The 13,985-nt window shown below is 38.7% G+C and overlaps 1 protein-coding gene across 2 annotated transcripts in view; it reads left to right on the forward strand.

The window, feature by feature from the left end:
- Nucleotides 1-10,968: 10,968 nt before the first annotated feature.
- Nucleotides 10,969-13,985, forward strand: part of ca16b (carbonic anhydrase XVI b) — a 100,198-nt gene continuing 97,181 nt past the window's right edge. Inside the window, exon 1 of one of the 2 annotated variants that reach the window (XM_040159581.1) lies at nt 10,969-11,390. In XM_040159581.1, the coding sequence (XP_040015515.1) occupies nt 11,339-11,390 (52 nt within the window). In that variant the 5' untranslated portion in view covers nt 10,969-11,338. Of the gene's footprint in view, nt 11,391-11,450; nt 11,597-13,985 lie in introns of those variants that run through there. The other variant, XM_040159580.1, reaches the window with a different exon arrangement.

Genomic DNA, 13,985 nt, shown 5'->3' on the forward strand with positions numbered 1-13,985 from the left:
TTATTTTTATTTTTATTTATTGTATAAAAACAGTTAATACATGTTTTTGTAAGGATTTGTTCGTGTGTATAATCCTATATCCTGAATATCATTCCAACCATGTTATAGCGTGTTACCCTTGACTGTTTATTATAATGGAAGTTATAATTGCTGACTGCTTACCTCTACATTATAGTGTGTTACAAATAATTTAAGTGCCCGTATACTTCTTATAAATACTAAATAGGAGGTTTAAAATAAAGTGTTACCCATTCAGCTTTTACATTGTGGAGGGACAGCTGTTGGCACCATCACCTGAAATAGACAATCCCTGCTATCTGCATCAGATCCCTTTGTTCATTTGTCAATATCACTTGCCATTTTTGCTTTCAAGGGCACATAAGCAAAAGGTTGAGCACAGACACTGAACCTAATTATGCTGATGGTTGTGGAACTCTAAAAGCCATGGGTCATTAGCTCTCATAAAGGTCTACATGCCGTCCCATGAGTGACGTTCTGCTGAGGACAGGGAGACGCATCTGATGCATTTTTATTATTGACTCCACAATGACTTCGGAGGGTGGATGGTCGATAAAGCAAGGCTTGGGGAGCATCAGGAGTGTATTGTTTTTGCACTTGTCAGGCCTGCCATCACACATTTATATTGAATCTATGCTCTGTATGCAGGCCTGTATCATATATCTGCAGACCAAGGCACTATTACTGTTGCAGCAGTATGCAGAGGAAATTCAATGCGTTATTTCTGCTATGAAAGGAACCAGGAAAGGATAAAATTAGTTTGTCTGTCTTCCTTATCAGATATATATTTCTACTTTAATTGGGGATTTTTCCTGAGAGCTAAGTTTACAAGTGTAAGACATCTGCACAACATTATTTAGGGAAACATGCTTCTCTTTTTGCTGTTGAAAACTGCAGCACTTTAGTGTTCTTCCTTTGATTTAAAATTCTTGTGCATGTTTTGAGATGGCTCTTCTCCCACGGAACATGTATCTATCTCCTCCACACAATAAAGCTTGATTTATTTTCAGTCTACTCAGTGCATTCGATAATTTAGTTTAACCTGATTCGAGGTAAAATCCTGGCATCCAGTTAAGGAACGCTTTTATTTGTCTACTTTTGGATTTGGATCCATCTTTTTCACTGGGACCTAAAACAAAGCATGTGCTGGATGTGAGCCACTACACAGAAGAGTAGCTCAGAAAATCATCTTCAGCATGCATCAATCCGGTAATGACTCAGGTGGGAAGACTAAATGGAGCTTGTCTGCAAAGCTCTCATTGCAAAACAAACAAATTAAGGTGTCTGGATAGACGCTGTAGGCATAGCGTGGTAAGGAAAACAGCTCACGGTTAAAAGAGATGTATGATTACACGTATCTTTATATACATATTTCAAATATAATAAATACCAGGCTAACATTATTGCATAGAATATATTGCATAAAGGTCATACATACTGTATACTGTAGATTTTAATTATCATTATTACCACTAGAACACTGAAGAAACAGAGCAGTATATGACATTTTAAGGCACATAAAGGAGACTTGTGAGGCTGCAAAACCGTTTTCCGTCTCCATTTGATATCACAATGTCTACATACAGAAACACCACAATATGCAGTAATCTCACACTTGACTGCGTGGTTTTATTATGTTATCCTTGGCCTATGTAAAGTATAGTGCCAGTAGGATGCCTTGAATCCAGGTGACATACTGTAGTGAGAGCACATACAGATTGCTCGACAGGAGATCGTGTGTTAGGAAGGCTTCATTAGAAAACAAAACCGCAAAACAGTGGAAAGGAGCATCCACTGTCAAGAAAATATACAAATCTAGTGTCAAGCTACAGTTGTCAATATAGAATGTGTTTATTTACAGGCCAAAGAGACATTAAGAAGTCTCTATGTATATAATGCAGTCAAAGTAGACAAAAAATGATTATGCCTATGCCAACTGAACAAAAAATCTTTTTTTTTAAGTGTAAAGGCAATCGCCTTCTGCAGAGTCTGTGGCATTATACAGTACACACAGTGTGTGTACTACCTGTAGGTTGAATGTAGATAAAGATGGTATAGAGGCAAAAAAGTGTTCAGACATTTAACAATTCACTTTCATTTAAAACAACAGGGAGAGGAAGGATAGATTGTTCCATTATGAGAGTAAAGAAATCTAATTCATACTAATATAATGCTGTAAGCAGTTTGACCTTGCTGCTGGGTTGTTTGTGTTTCAAAGCACTGCTAAGCAGGCCTGGGATCTATTTTTCTTTTCTTTTAATTTGATGGGGTCAATAAAAACTCGGACACACAAAAGACTTTCAAGTTATGCTGATTCCACATAAATATATAGTCATAGTTTCTACCAAATACATTTTTCTATATTTCCTTTTTTTAACAGTGCATGACAAGAATAGACGACAATGACTCATTTCCCAATAGCAATCCTTTTGTTCATCTGCATAACTTCCATTTTCATAATTGCTTTGCTCAAATGGAACTCCAGGCACCTGCCCAGCAGCACTATTTGGCTGCAATCGCTTTGCGTTCTCCCCTATGCTGCATTCAGACTCTGGCTAGTGATTTTTCACACTTGGATCTGTGATTAAAAAAAAAGGGGTGGGGGGGGGGCAAGCTAGTAAAATATTCAACCCTCAGTTTCACATAAATTACATCTAATTATCAGTTGTACTTACAGTTGTATACTTTTTATGATATTATTAATGGTATAGCACTTTGAGTTGGCTCTAGTTTTGTTGGTGTGTCTTTGTATGAAAACAGCAATCCCTAGAGATTAACCTTTATGTGGGGTTTGGATTAATATGTGTCTACACACACACACATATATATATATATATATATATATATATATATATATATATAATGTAACAATTTTAGCATATATATGAAAATCCTAAAATCATTTAAGTTCATTTTCCCACTCATCAATACACTCAATACCCCCCTACACTCAATACCCCATAATGACAAAGTGAAAACAGAGGTTTCAGACATTTTGGCAAGTTTATTAAAAGGCAAAACTGAAATATCCCAGTGACATAAGCATTCAGACCCTTTGCTATGCCACTGGAAATTTAGCTCAGGTGCCTCCCATTTCTCTTGATCATCTTTGAGATGTTTCTACACCTTCATTGGAGTCCACCAATTGATGGGACATGATTTGGAAAGGCACACACCTGTCTATATAAGGTCTCACAGCTGTCAATGCATATCAGAGCAAAAACCAAGCCATGAGATCGAAGTAACTGTCTGCAGAGCTCAGAGACAGGATTGTGTCGAGGCACAGATCTGGGGAAGGCTTTTTTTGCAAAAAAGCACCTAAAGGACTCTCAGACTATGAGAAACGAGATTCTCTGGTCTGATGAAACCCAGATTGAACTGTTTGGCCTCAATTCTAAGCATCATGTCTGGAGGAAACCAAGCACCATTCATCACCTGCCCACTACCATCCCAACAGTAAAGCATAGTGGTGGCAGCATCATGCTGTGGGGGTGTTTTTCAGTGGCACGGTCAAGGAGACTGGTCTGGGTTGTGGGACAGCTGAGCAGAGCAAAGTACAGAGATATCCTTAATGAAACCTGGCCCAGAGCGCACAGGACCTCAGACTGGTCCGAAGGCTGACCGTCCAGGAGGTGTCAAAGTAGACAGAGACCTGACCTGAACTCAATTGAACATCACTGGAGTGACCTGAAAATCACTGTCCACCATCAGTCCCCATCCAACCTGACAGAGCTTGAGGGAAGCTGTAGAGAAGAACGGCAGAAAATCCCCATATCCAGGTGTGCAAATCTTGTTGCGTCAAACCCAAGAGGACTCGAGGCTGTAATTGCTGCCTAAGGTGCTTCAACTAAGTACTGACTAAAGGCTCTGAAAATACAAATTTTCTAAAATTTGGTTTTTGCTTTGTCATTATGGGGTACTGAGTGTAGACTGATGAGGGGAAAAATTAATTTAAACAGTTTTAGCTCAAGGCTGCAACATAACAAATGTTGTCAGGTATACAATTTTACCTTATACATTTTTTTTTTTCATATACAGTGGTATGCCCCCAAAACCTGTAAACAAACTTTGATGTGTAGAATTGAGTTCCCGTCTAAATGTTTTGGCATACCATGCTTCTGTGACATCAAACCCAGGCTCTTTCTAGAGCAGCTGGGCAAGTTACTGGTGACACATCACATCCTAAGGAGACAACATGTACCTTTACCAAAAACAATGGACACTTAACTTGTTAGTTATGTTTGAAAAAATTATTATTTAAAAAAATCAGTTGTATTATTTATGATGTTTACTACTAATAAATAAATTACAATATACTAATATAAACAAAAGTATGTGAAGTACAAGAGTTTTTTTGTTTCCTGTATTGATATGAAAGACAAATGATGTCTAGGGTGATTCATTAATGGGTCGAAAAAGTGAATACCACACAAAGGTTAGGGCATTAAAAGAAAATATAATGAATATAATGTACATAGATGAAGCCAACAGGAATGACTCAGAACCCACCTTATCAAACTGAGGAACAGATTCAGGAGGAGCAAAAGTGTGTCAGGTCATGTTTCCAGACCTCGTCAGTCGTCTGGAGTTAATGGAAGTCCACTGAAAGCAAAAGCACTTGCCTGAGAAAGTTGAATTTAATTTAAACAAGCAGGAAAAGGGCAGAAAAAATGTAGAGAAATGGAATATGTATCACTGCTTATTCCTACTTGAAAGGTTAAAAATTTGTCCTTGTTTATTATAATGAGATTCTGTACCAGGCCAACACTAGCCACCTCAGCTGGTTTAATTAGTCTTGGAATAAATTGTAAATTCACTGATGGGATCCAACATCATTTTTGAATTTTGGTGATTTATACTGGTAATTATGCAGGTGAGTGGAGACTCATTTAAATGAGAAATTCTGGTAAGAAGACCTTGGGATACCTGATGTGCGTGGGAGGCTGTGGATGAACTAATGTACACGATGTAAAGTAAAACAAGAAAGCTGTGAGGATCTTCACGCTTTATGTTCACAGTTGTTAACTAAGACTTAAGCAAATCCACGAGCTTAAACACTAATGTAGGATATCGTGCTCAAATCATGTTATGGATGCGGTGTACAAGACAGAGGATGCATCTCTCCGCTGCAGTGCTGACAAGCTGATACCCTTTATCGGGACACAATACTCTGACATCTTATTTTGTTCAGCGCTGTGTGGCCATGTGTCCAAACATCTGCCAGCTCTAGCAGTCGCTCTGTGCCTAAAAAGATGCCAGCTAGTGCCAGAAAGGAGATGAATGCAGCAACTTCTAAATTATTGACGAAAGTCGGAGATATCTTAATTTTAATGTCTTTGGACATGAGGGGAATTTGAGGGTTGTCAGTGCACTTTTCAATCCGAGCAAGGACATAAATGCATCTTCTGATTTGAGCCAAAAACAGTGGCAGTCCCACAGCAGTTAAAACCAGGCTTAACGGTGAACCACAAACCTGCGTTGATGACCAAGATGCAGCAGGAAGGAGAGTTTACTTTGACAGCCATCATTTAGAAACAGTCAAGCTGATAAATTACAAAAAAAGTGTGTACAATGTTTGTGGTTTTAAACCATAAGCGTATTATTTTCTTCGGCATCCTACTGGATGGAACATTTTGTATCCATCCCGACTAGCATATAAATTAATTAAACGGAAGATGATCTGTGTATGCATGTATACAAAATGCTTGAGCAACTCAAGACAAATTCTCGTATTCCCCCTCTGTTTTTCTCCAGCACTTTTGTATCATTTGAAAAAAGGTGATAACATTCAACAGTCCTCTGTGACTTGCAAATTAGCCCAACTTGTTGGAAGTGAAACAAAAATTGATCCCAGAGCTTTGCTGATCCTGGTAGAAAATATCTGTAAAAGAAAAAAAAAAAAAACACTGATGTTTTACTTCACAAATGGAGACTTGTCACTGAATACTCTGGGATGCCTATTTTTCTTCCACGTTGGAAGAAGACACTAGTTTCCATGTGAAGAAAAGTGGTTGCTATGTGTTGAGAACACACACAAAGGGTATAAATTGGTGTCTCACAGCTCAATATTATAAATAAGTCACAATTGAAAAGTAATATCACGTTTTTTCTAATGTTTTGCCTGTTTTTACACTGTAGTGGGTGTTTTCTTTGGGAAGTGGTTACCAGGGAAGACAGCAACACTAACCATTGTGTACAAGGCCTTGATACAGCGACATCAAGTAAATTATTGTGGCTTCAGTATACTACAATAAATACGTTGACACTCTGACTGTATAACTGGATTTCTTGGCTATTAAAGCATCCGTCAGAGCCCTTTGCTGGGATTCATTGCCCTTCTATGACAAATGAATCTATTATATTCTTCGGGAGCTTCACTGATGGTCCTAGGTGGTTTGAACAACTGCAGTGATTAATGGCAACATGAATTTTGCAGACACCCTCTACTGGCTTCAAATAGTAACTACTACAGCCTCAAATTTTTCAAGTCACAACTCTCTTTTTCTCTTCCTCTGTGCCCCGGTCTCTCTTTCTTTTGCTAACATTTCCTTTATCTAATGCTGACCACCCAAACCTATAACTTTCCATGTTTCTCTCATTATCTCCACATTACAGAAAACTATTCTCCATTCTACTAAACTGGGTCAGCTGCACCAACATATTACATCACCACAAAGCCTCTCTGCATTTGAAAGTGCTATGTTACTTTGATGAATGAAGTAATTTGCACTTATGAAACAACTGTATGATTTTATATAGATTTAAAAAACTGACTGAAAAAATTGGAAACTGACTGTCCAGTTAGAGACAGATGAGAAATACAATATTATCCATAATCAATACAAGGGATAGTGGTAGCACATCAGGGGATGTATCTTCGTATTTCCACAGGAAATACAGAGCTTCCCATCTGCTCTGGGGGAATTATGTTGGTTTGAGTGTTATTGCTATCGACACCTTTCTGTTCTCAGTTGCAACTTTGTTTTGATGCACAATTTTAAAAGTAACATTCAAGCCTTAAATCATCAAGAGGAATCCTGAGCACATTCAATATGCAAGACTTGCCGAAAGCTTACAAAATTCACATTATCTTTTGCAAATAACCTATTTTCTTATTGATTGTTTTCACATCTTTCTATCAGCATGAATCATGAATTCAATCCTGTTTGGTATTTGTCTTCTCACAGCACATGAATGCATCACAGAGGCAGACTTTTAAACTCTCTCCATCCATTTTAATACAACATAATATGACTTTGACAAAAATAAAATCAGACGTCATGTTCTTTGTAATGGATTAAGTTGTCTGTCATGCCACGCAGAAATTGAATGAAACCAGTGGCCGCCAAGAAAGCAGCAAAAACACATCTAAAATGGTTGGCAGTAATGTCAAATAAATGTGATTCCAGTAAACGGACTAAAAACAGAAAAAACACAGGTATGGTCCTTTAACCTTTGACCCAAACGTTGGGAGTTGCCATAATTATGAGTTTTTCTTAGCCACACTGGTTTTTCTGATTCTCAGCCCATTATCAGCTCTGAAAATTGGCTTCAAAAACAACCCGTTCTTGAAGGGAGCATTATTTTTTATAATGTAGCACTCGTGCAAATATAACACAACATACATTTTTCCTATAAGTTAAATTGACAATCGTTCGCCGTCAGTAAAGAGGGAAAGATGCTGAACAGGAAGATTCTAGTTTGTAACATTGATTGCCATCCTAGTTTACATCCCACTTCTTTGACATTTTAGTTTTAAAGCTTTTACTTTTAAAAAAAAAAAAGAAAAGAAACTAAAAACTGTTATTGGCTTGCTACAGGCTTACTTTCGAACCCCCCTTTGCAGTTTTAGAGTGCTACCCTTTTCAAAGTTGTCCTGCAGTGGAAGACAGATGCTTGTGACACCCTCCTGAAGCATTATTGCAAAGTATATTCAGTGCAGAAACATGACACACTGATGTGAAGAAACTAGAGGACAGACCAACAAAAGATAAAACTATTTTGAGGGGGCTAATAATGACAAAAATAGCTTTTGATTAAATAATGTAGGAGATTGAGAATCAAATAAATTATATATGGTCATAGCCTGAATTGCATTACATAATTGATGCACACAGTCGTACATTATGTACCAACTGTCAACATGTGAAATGTGTTTGAAAAAATAATACAAGTGTGATTCTCAAACCACTTAAGGGCAAAGAGGAAGGAGAAGCCCGTGGGACAACGTCAGTGTCATGGCTGGACTTGCATGAATCATATATATATCTTGCCTTTTCTTTTCTTTTCTCTCTTTTTTTTTTTTTTGTTAAAATCTGACACACAGTTTAACTGTCAGAAGATGTGTTAAGATGCCTTTAGGGTCTTAGCTCCCAAAGGGTGCAAAAGATTAGAATGTCAAATGTCAAAGCAAACATTACAAATGCCTCATGAAACTACTAGATACTGCAAAGAAATACTTTGGAGAGTGGAGGGTAGTTTTTGGGCTTCTTGGATTTTTCAGGCTCTTGCCATGAAGCTCTATGTGGTGCTTTTAGGACAAAGAAAATAATGGTCATGACTCGTTTCACTCTATTTTGGCTGTGATTGCTTTCCTGCATTTGCAACTATTGTAGAGAAAATGCCAGTAGCTTGTGTGAAAAAGGCATGTCTTTGACTAGATGAGTGCAGTCCCACCTGAGGTTAGATGCTATGAATGCAACTTTTTACTGTATTATTAATTTTAATTTATTGCCTCTTCCCTTTTTTAACATGTTTTAGAAAAACCACAGTGCAGTGCATGCAGGGAAGCTAATAAGAGTTACTGTTCGAGTGAAAATTGAGTTTCAACAAGGGCTGAGATGCATCTACAAAATTACTCTACAAGTACAAACACTCATCTGATGAAGAACTCCTTGGCTGCATCTCTTTTTAAAAAAAATATTCTTAGGTTAAGATTTATAATGAAGAACATGTCACCCATCTGTTTTGTTTTATTGTTATTTGCATGCTGTTCATTGAACATAAAAATTAAAAAAAAAAACAAAAACTGTGGAACTCATTCTTTTTATTAAAGCTATTAGCCTGGATCATGTCATGGTTGATTTCAAAACAGCTTCAAGGCAGTGTTTTGCATAAGAAAACAAATACATCACAGCTTTGGCTTTTTGGAGCCTGGTGGCTTATTGTTTAAATTATGACCACAAATTTTCCCTTGGCCTTTTAATTTTAGCCTGTCTGTTAATTAAGTTTAAACTGATTGCTGTTGGTGCCCTATTATTTTTCCAACTTAGATTTTGCATATTCCACTACATGAAAATTGATTTGCTGAAAGAGTAGTGAAAGAGGAAATTGCAGGACTACTGCATGTTTATGTTTTAACCATAAGATTAGGGCTGAATCTTACGAATACTTTCATTATCAATTAATCTGTCAATTCTTTCCTTGTTGCAAACTTTGTCCAAACAACGGCTCAAAACCCAAAGATATTCATTTTGCTATCATATAAGACAGCAGCAAGTCCTCACAGTTGAGAAGCTGGACCAGTAGATGTTTGGCATTTTTACTTGAATACTTACTTTCAAATTGATTAATTGTTTGTTAGAATAATTGCCAAGTGATTGATTAATTCATTGTGTCAGTTCTGGGTAACTGAGCAAATACTACTCACTGGTGAGTGATAAGAAACCTACTAAATGGAGCTTGAATTAAGATTATGTCAAAAATGATTCTTACATCATATGATACTGAAAAATGTCAAATTTACAGTTCATATATTTATATATATATATACATATATTGATGTACATTAGAATTAATACTAGTTACGGCTAACATTACTTGGCAGTTTACATTGTTTTGTGATGTTCTATTGATCTAGGGAGGTTTACCTCTACTCATAAGGGTCAGTGGGGCTTTGACACAACATTTTTGGAGTCTGCATGATTAATCTCAGTGCGACCTTGGTGTGTCACCTGACAGAACAAGATAAAAAGCAAAGCTGAAAAGTTTGCTCATAAACTTTTTTTCTGGTTAAATGAATTTGATCAGTCAGAATAAAGTCAAGTATGGAGTAATGTCAAACCATGGCAGTGTTGTGCAGCGCGTATGGAGGTAGTGCAGCATGGAGGATCGTGCGAGGATGCCCACGAGCCTGTGGGGGCTTTGAAAAGGTATGCATTTTGGAGGGGAAGCAGATGGCTCACATTAAAAGCAAAGGGCCCTTGTGACTGTCCTCAATGGCCCTGCAGAGAACTGAGTAATTAAATGAGAAATTTAATCAGATTCCTCAAATTAAATGTCCAGCTGGATAGTTCTGCAAGAACACCACTGACTACACATTTACCTAGGGGAGTGTCACCGGTGGATGCATAATTCTCCAATCAGTATACACTCATACATGATGATATTCCAGGTGATGATTACCGCTAAAGTATTCCATTCACAGTTCTGCCAGCAGGAGGCAAAGGGACATCACTGTGTGGCCACAGGAGGGTCATTTTAATAATGGGGCCCGGGAGGAAGCAACAAAACAGTGAGATGGCAGGAAGGGGGCTGAAATCACTGGATTTAGCAGTGACACTGTTTTATCTGCTCCCTGTTAAAGCAAGGCTTCAATCCTCCGTAGATCCTGGCCTCGGCTAGATAATATTCTGACAGTGTTTCATCATGTTTGATGCAACACGTTTGATGCAACATACAAAAGAGGCGCAGCAGAATCCAGTGCGGACCCGACCAACCTGACACGAGCCACACAGATTTCTGGAGTCGTCCGTATCATAGCACCGTAAAGACACAAACCAAGAGACCAGCCTCTGGGTCCGTTCCGAGTCATTTTGCATTCAGCAAATCCAAGAACCGCCTCCCCGCCCTCCGCTGCCCCCGCCCCGTGCAGACTCCCTCTCACACGCAGCCTGTCCGGTAGGATGGGACGAGTAGTCAGATATCCGTGCATGCCTGACCGCTAGTCTACTTCCTGGATGGAAGAATGGGACATTTCCAGCACCACTTTTTCCTTGGCATTGTGCGTTGCCCGTCGTCACGCTGACGCCGCGGATCAACACTAAATAATGATCACGTGTAATCGATATTATTCGAGCACTTTTCCCCCCGTAGTTTAAGACCGATCGACCCCTCTACACTTCGGGAATGTCGCTATCTGGAAGCCCGCTACAGGCACGGTGGAGTCCGACAGCAGATTTTGCACTGTTTTCGCCCAGCCGTGGTGTGCGTAGCGTTTTATTCCTCGCAGCTAGAAACAGCCCCTGTCCGGACCGGAGGCGAATAAATGAGGCTTTTTAAGAGCAGCGAGTCCGTCGCCTAACCGCCAACCATTACTTTGATGCTCTGCCTTCGTGGCTGCTGTGCCAACTTCGCTCGAGCTCCGGCCGTGTGTACGTGATTTTTTTTTTTTTTTTTTTTTTTTATGTTTGTTTAGTTTAAGAAGAGAAAAGACTGACAAAAAAAAACTTTATCAGCCGTTGCCTTCTTGTTGCTCTCGATGAGTAGTCTAACATGCGGAGAATACGGGAACCGAGTTACTGGTGGATTTTATCCTTAATGTTTTTAACCTTGCCCAAACACAAAGACTGTCATTCCGGTAAGTACTTGCAACACGGGTTAGCTTATGATGTATCTAGCCTAACCAAACGAGTGTCTCCACAGTGTTGAATCGGTCTTTTATAGTGAACGGTAAAAGCGAGTCTTGTGTGTCGATTTAAGAGGGTTTTTTTTTTTTTTTTTTTTTCTTCTTCTTTTTCAAGAGGCAGCGTTTAGCCTGGGTCCCACTAACGGTTTACAAGGCCGAGCCGAGTTTAACGTCCAACGGTTGACGCCGAGCCTTCGTGATTTGTGTGCATGTTATTGATTAGGCAGCAGGACTATAGCGCAAACTGCCCCCCCCCCTCCCCTAGCTCTAACGTTAGGGGGTACACTAAGTCCTGGTTTTGGTCCTTCGACTCCTGTTTGACCCTGACGTTTAACATGTTAGCCACATCACTGGTTACTCATCCGACATGGTGCACGGTCACAGGAATTCACCAATCTAAGGAAATGTTCTATAACATCCTTGTAGGCGCACACAGGGTCTGCGGTACTCGGCGACTATACTTTATCGTATTTCACTTCATCTCTTGTGGAATAACCCCCCCCCCCCAATTTGTTAAACCTGTTTTGTTATGTTGTTTATGTGGTGTCCCAAGTTTTATGACAGGCTTACTGTAGTTGTGGTCTTGATGTGTGTGGAGGTATGATCTGTGTCTGCTGGCTGACATGTGCGTAGGTAGAAACGAGGATGAAGGCGATACTTAGCGCTGTTGGCTCGTTGATGGACGTGCAAGTATGAGGGGCGATTAATGCCACTGGCGCAAAGAATATCGGCAACTGGGGTGGGTTTTTTTTTTTTTTTTTTTTTTGTTGCACCGAAATCTGTGGCCCATCAGATTCAGTGCCCCTAGAGATTAACCTGTGGAAAAAAAAGACTGTGTTGGATAGGGCTACAACTACTGACTTTTTTCAATGTCGATTAAATCTTCAGGTGAAAAATCCCCATCACATTTTCCAGATCCCCCGTTGACATCTTAACTCAAATATATTCAGTGTGTAATGATACAAAACACAGAAAAGCAATGGATTCTCACTCTAGAGAAGCTGCAAACAAGCAGCATCTTTTTCATTATCAGTTCATCTGTTGATTTCTTTTTCTTAATTGATCAATTAATTGTTTGATCTTTACATGCCAGAAATAGTGAAAACAACCATCCAGAGCCTAAAGAAACGACTTCATATTGCTTGTTTTGTCTGACCAACAGTCCAAAACCCAAAGGTAGTTAATCTACTCTCTTACAAGAAAAAGAAAAACAGCAAATCCTCCCATATGAGAAGCTAGAACCAGAGATTTTTTTGACATTTTTGCTTAAAATATGACTTGATTATCAGTATTGTTGCCAGGTAACTGTCCGTCAATTGACTAATTGATTAATCGACTAATCATTGTAGATCTACAATTGGTCGCCAGTTTTTGAAAGCCATTACAATATCTGACTTTATAGCGTGTAAATGTGTCATGTTTTAATAGCTGTTACCATCACTACTTTAAATGACAGCTATCAAAATACAGATTGTGACCACGGTAGGCACTTGTTCCATCAAAATATAGCAGAAATTTCAGTCAGGTCACAGAATATGGTGCAACACTGGTCTTGTGTTGAAGTCAGTTTTCCCCGTTGATTAGCGTCTCTCAAAGCCCTTTTCTCTGCCTTGAGATTGGGCTTGATTTAGGTTACGTAAACCTGTGGTTAGGCATCACACAGATGACTGGTTGGAGTTAGGTTTAAGGCTGGGTTTAGGTTAAGTATTGAACAATCTGAAAGATTGAGATTAGATCAGTTTAAATTTCGGGCAGAACAAAAATCAGTGTGGAAACACGTTGACACAACATCAGTACTGCTTTTTAAGAGTAAAAAAGTGACAAAAAGCAGAATATGTAGTATACAGCAGCTCGTAGGAGTTCTGATTGCAACAAAGAACACTGAAAGACAAACACCTTTAACAAGAACTCAGGAGAACACAGATGCTGTAGTTAATGTTTTTTCTTCCCACTTATAAATTGAAATGACTTAATACAAGTTAATTCCAAAATATGTGATCATTTTCACGTAATGTTCAGAAACAGCCAGCCCTGATTAGTATTCCTTGAGCTTTCACCTGTTTGAAGATATATTCTTTAATATAGACCTGGATGTTTTGTGTGGTATGCTGTTTCCTGTCCTCTCAAAGTCATAGAGGTCACATTTCTTTCAGTAGCTCTGTAGTGGTATTGTTAGGATGTAGAGCTGGATCTGTGCTGGATTTATAAGGTTAATACTGATGTTGATATTTGAGAGTAGAAAATCTTATAATGGCACATAGGGCAGTAGTATTTTTTTTTTAACATAAATGTAAACACGTAACACCCAGAACATCTTGGTAATTATCCCTCAATTTTGGTT

The sequence above is a fragment of the Xiphias gladius genome, chromosome 21 (assembly GCF_016859285.1).
Source record: "Xiphias gladius isolate SHS-SW01 ecotype Sanya breed wild chromosome 21, ASM1685928v1, whole genome shotgun sequence".
Taxonomy (NCBI): Eukaryota; Metazoa; Chordata; class Actinopteri; order Istiophoriformes; family Xiphiidae; genus Xiphias; species Xiphias gladius.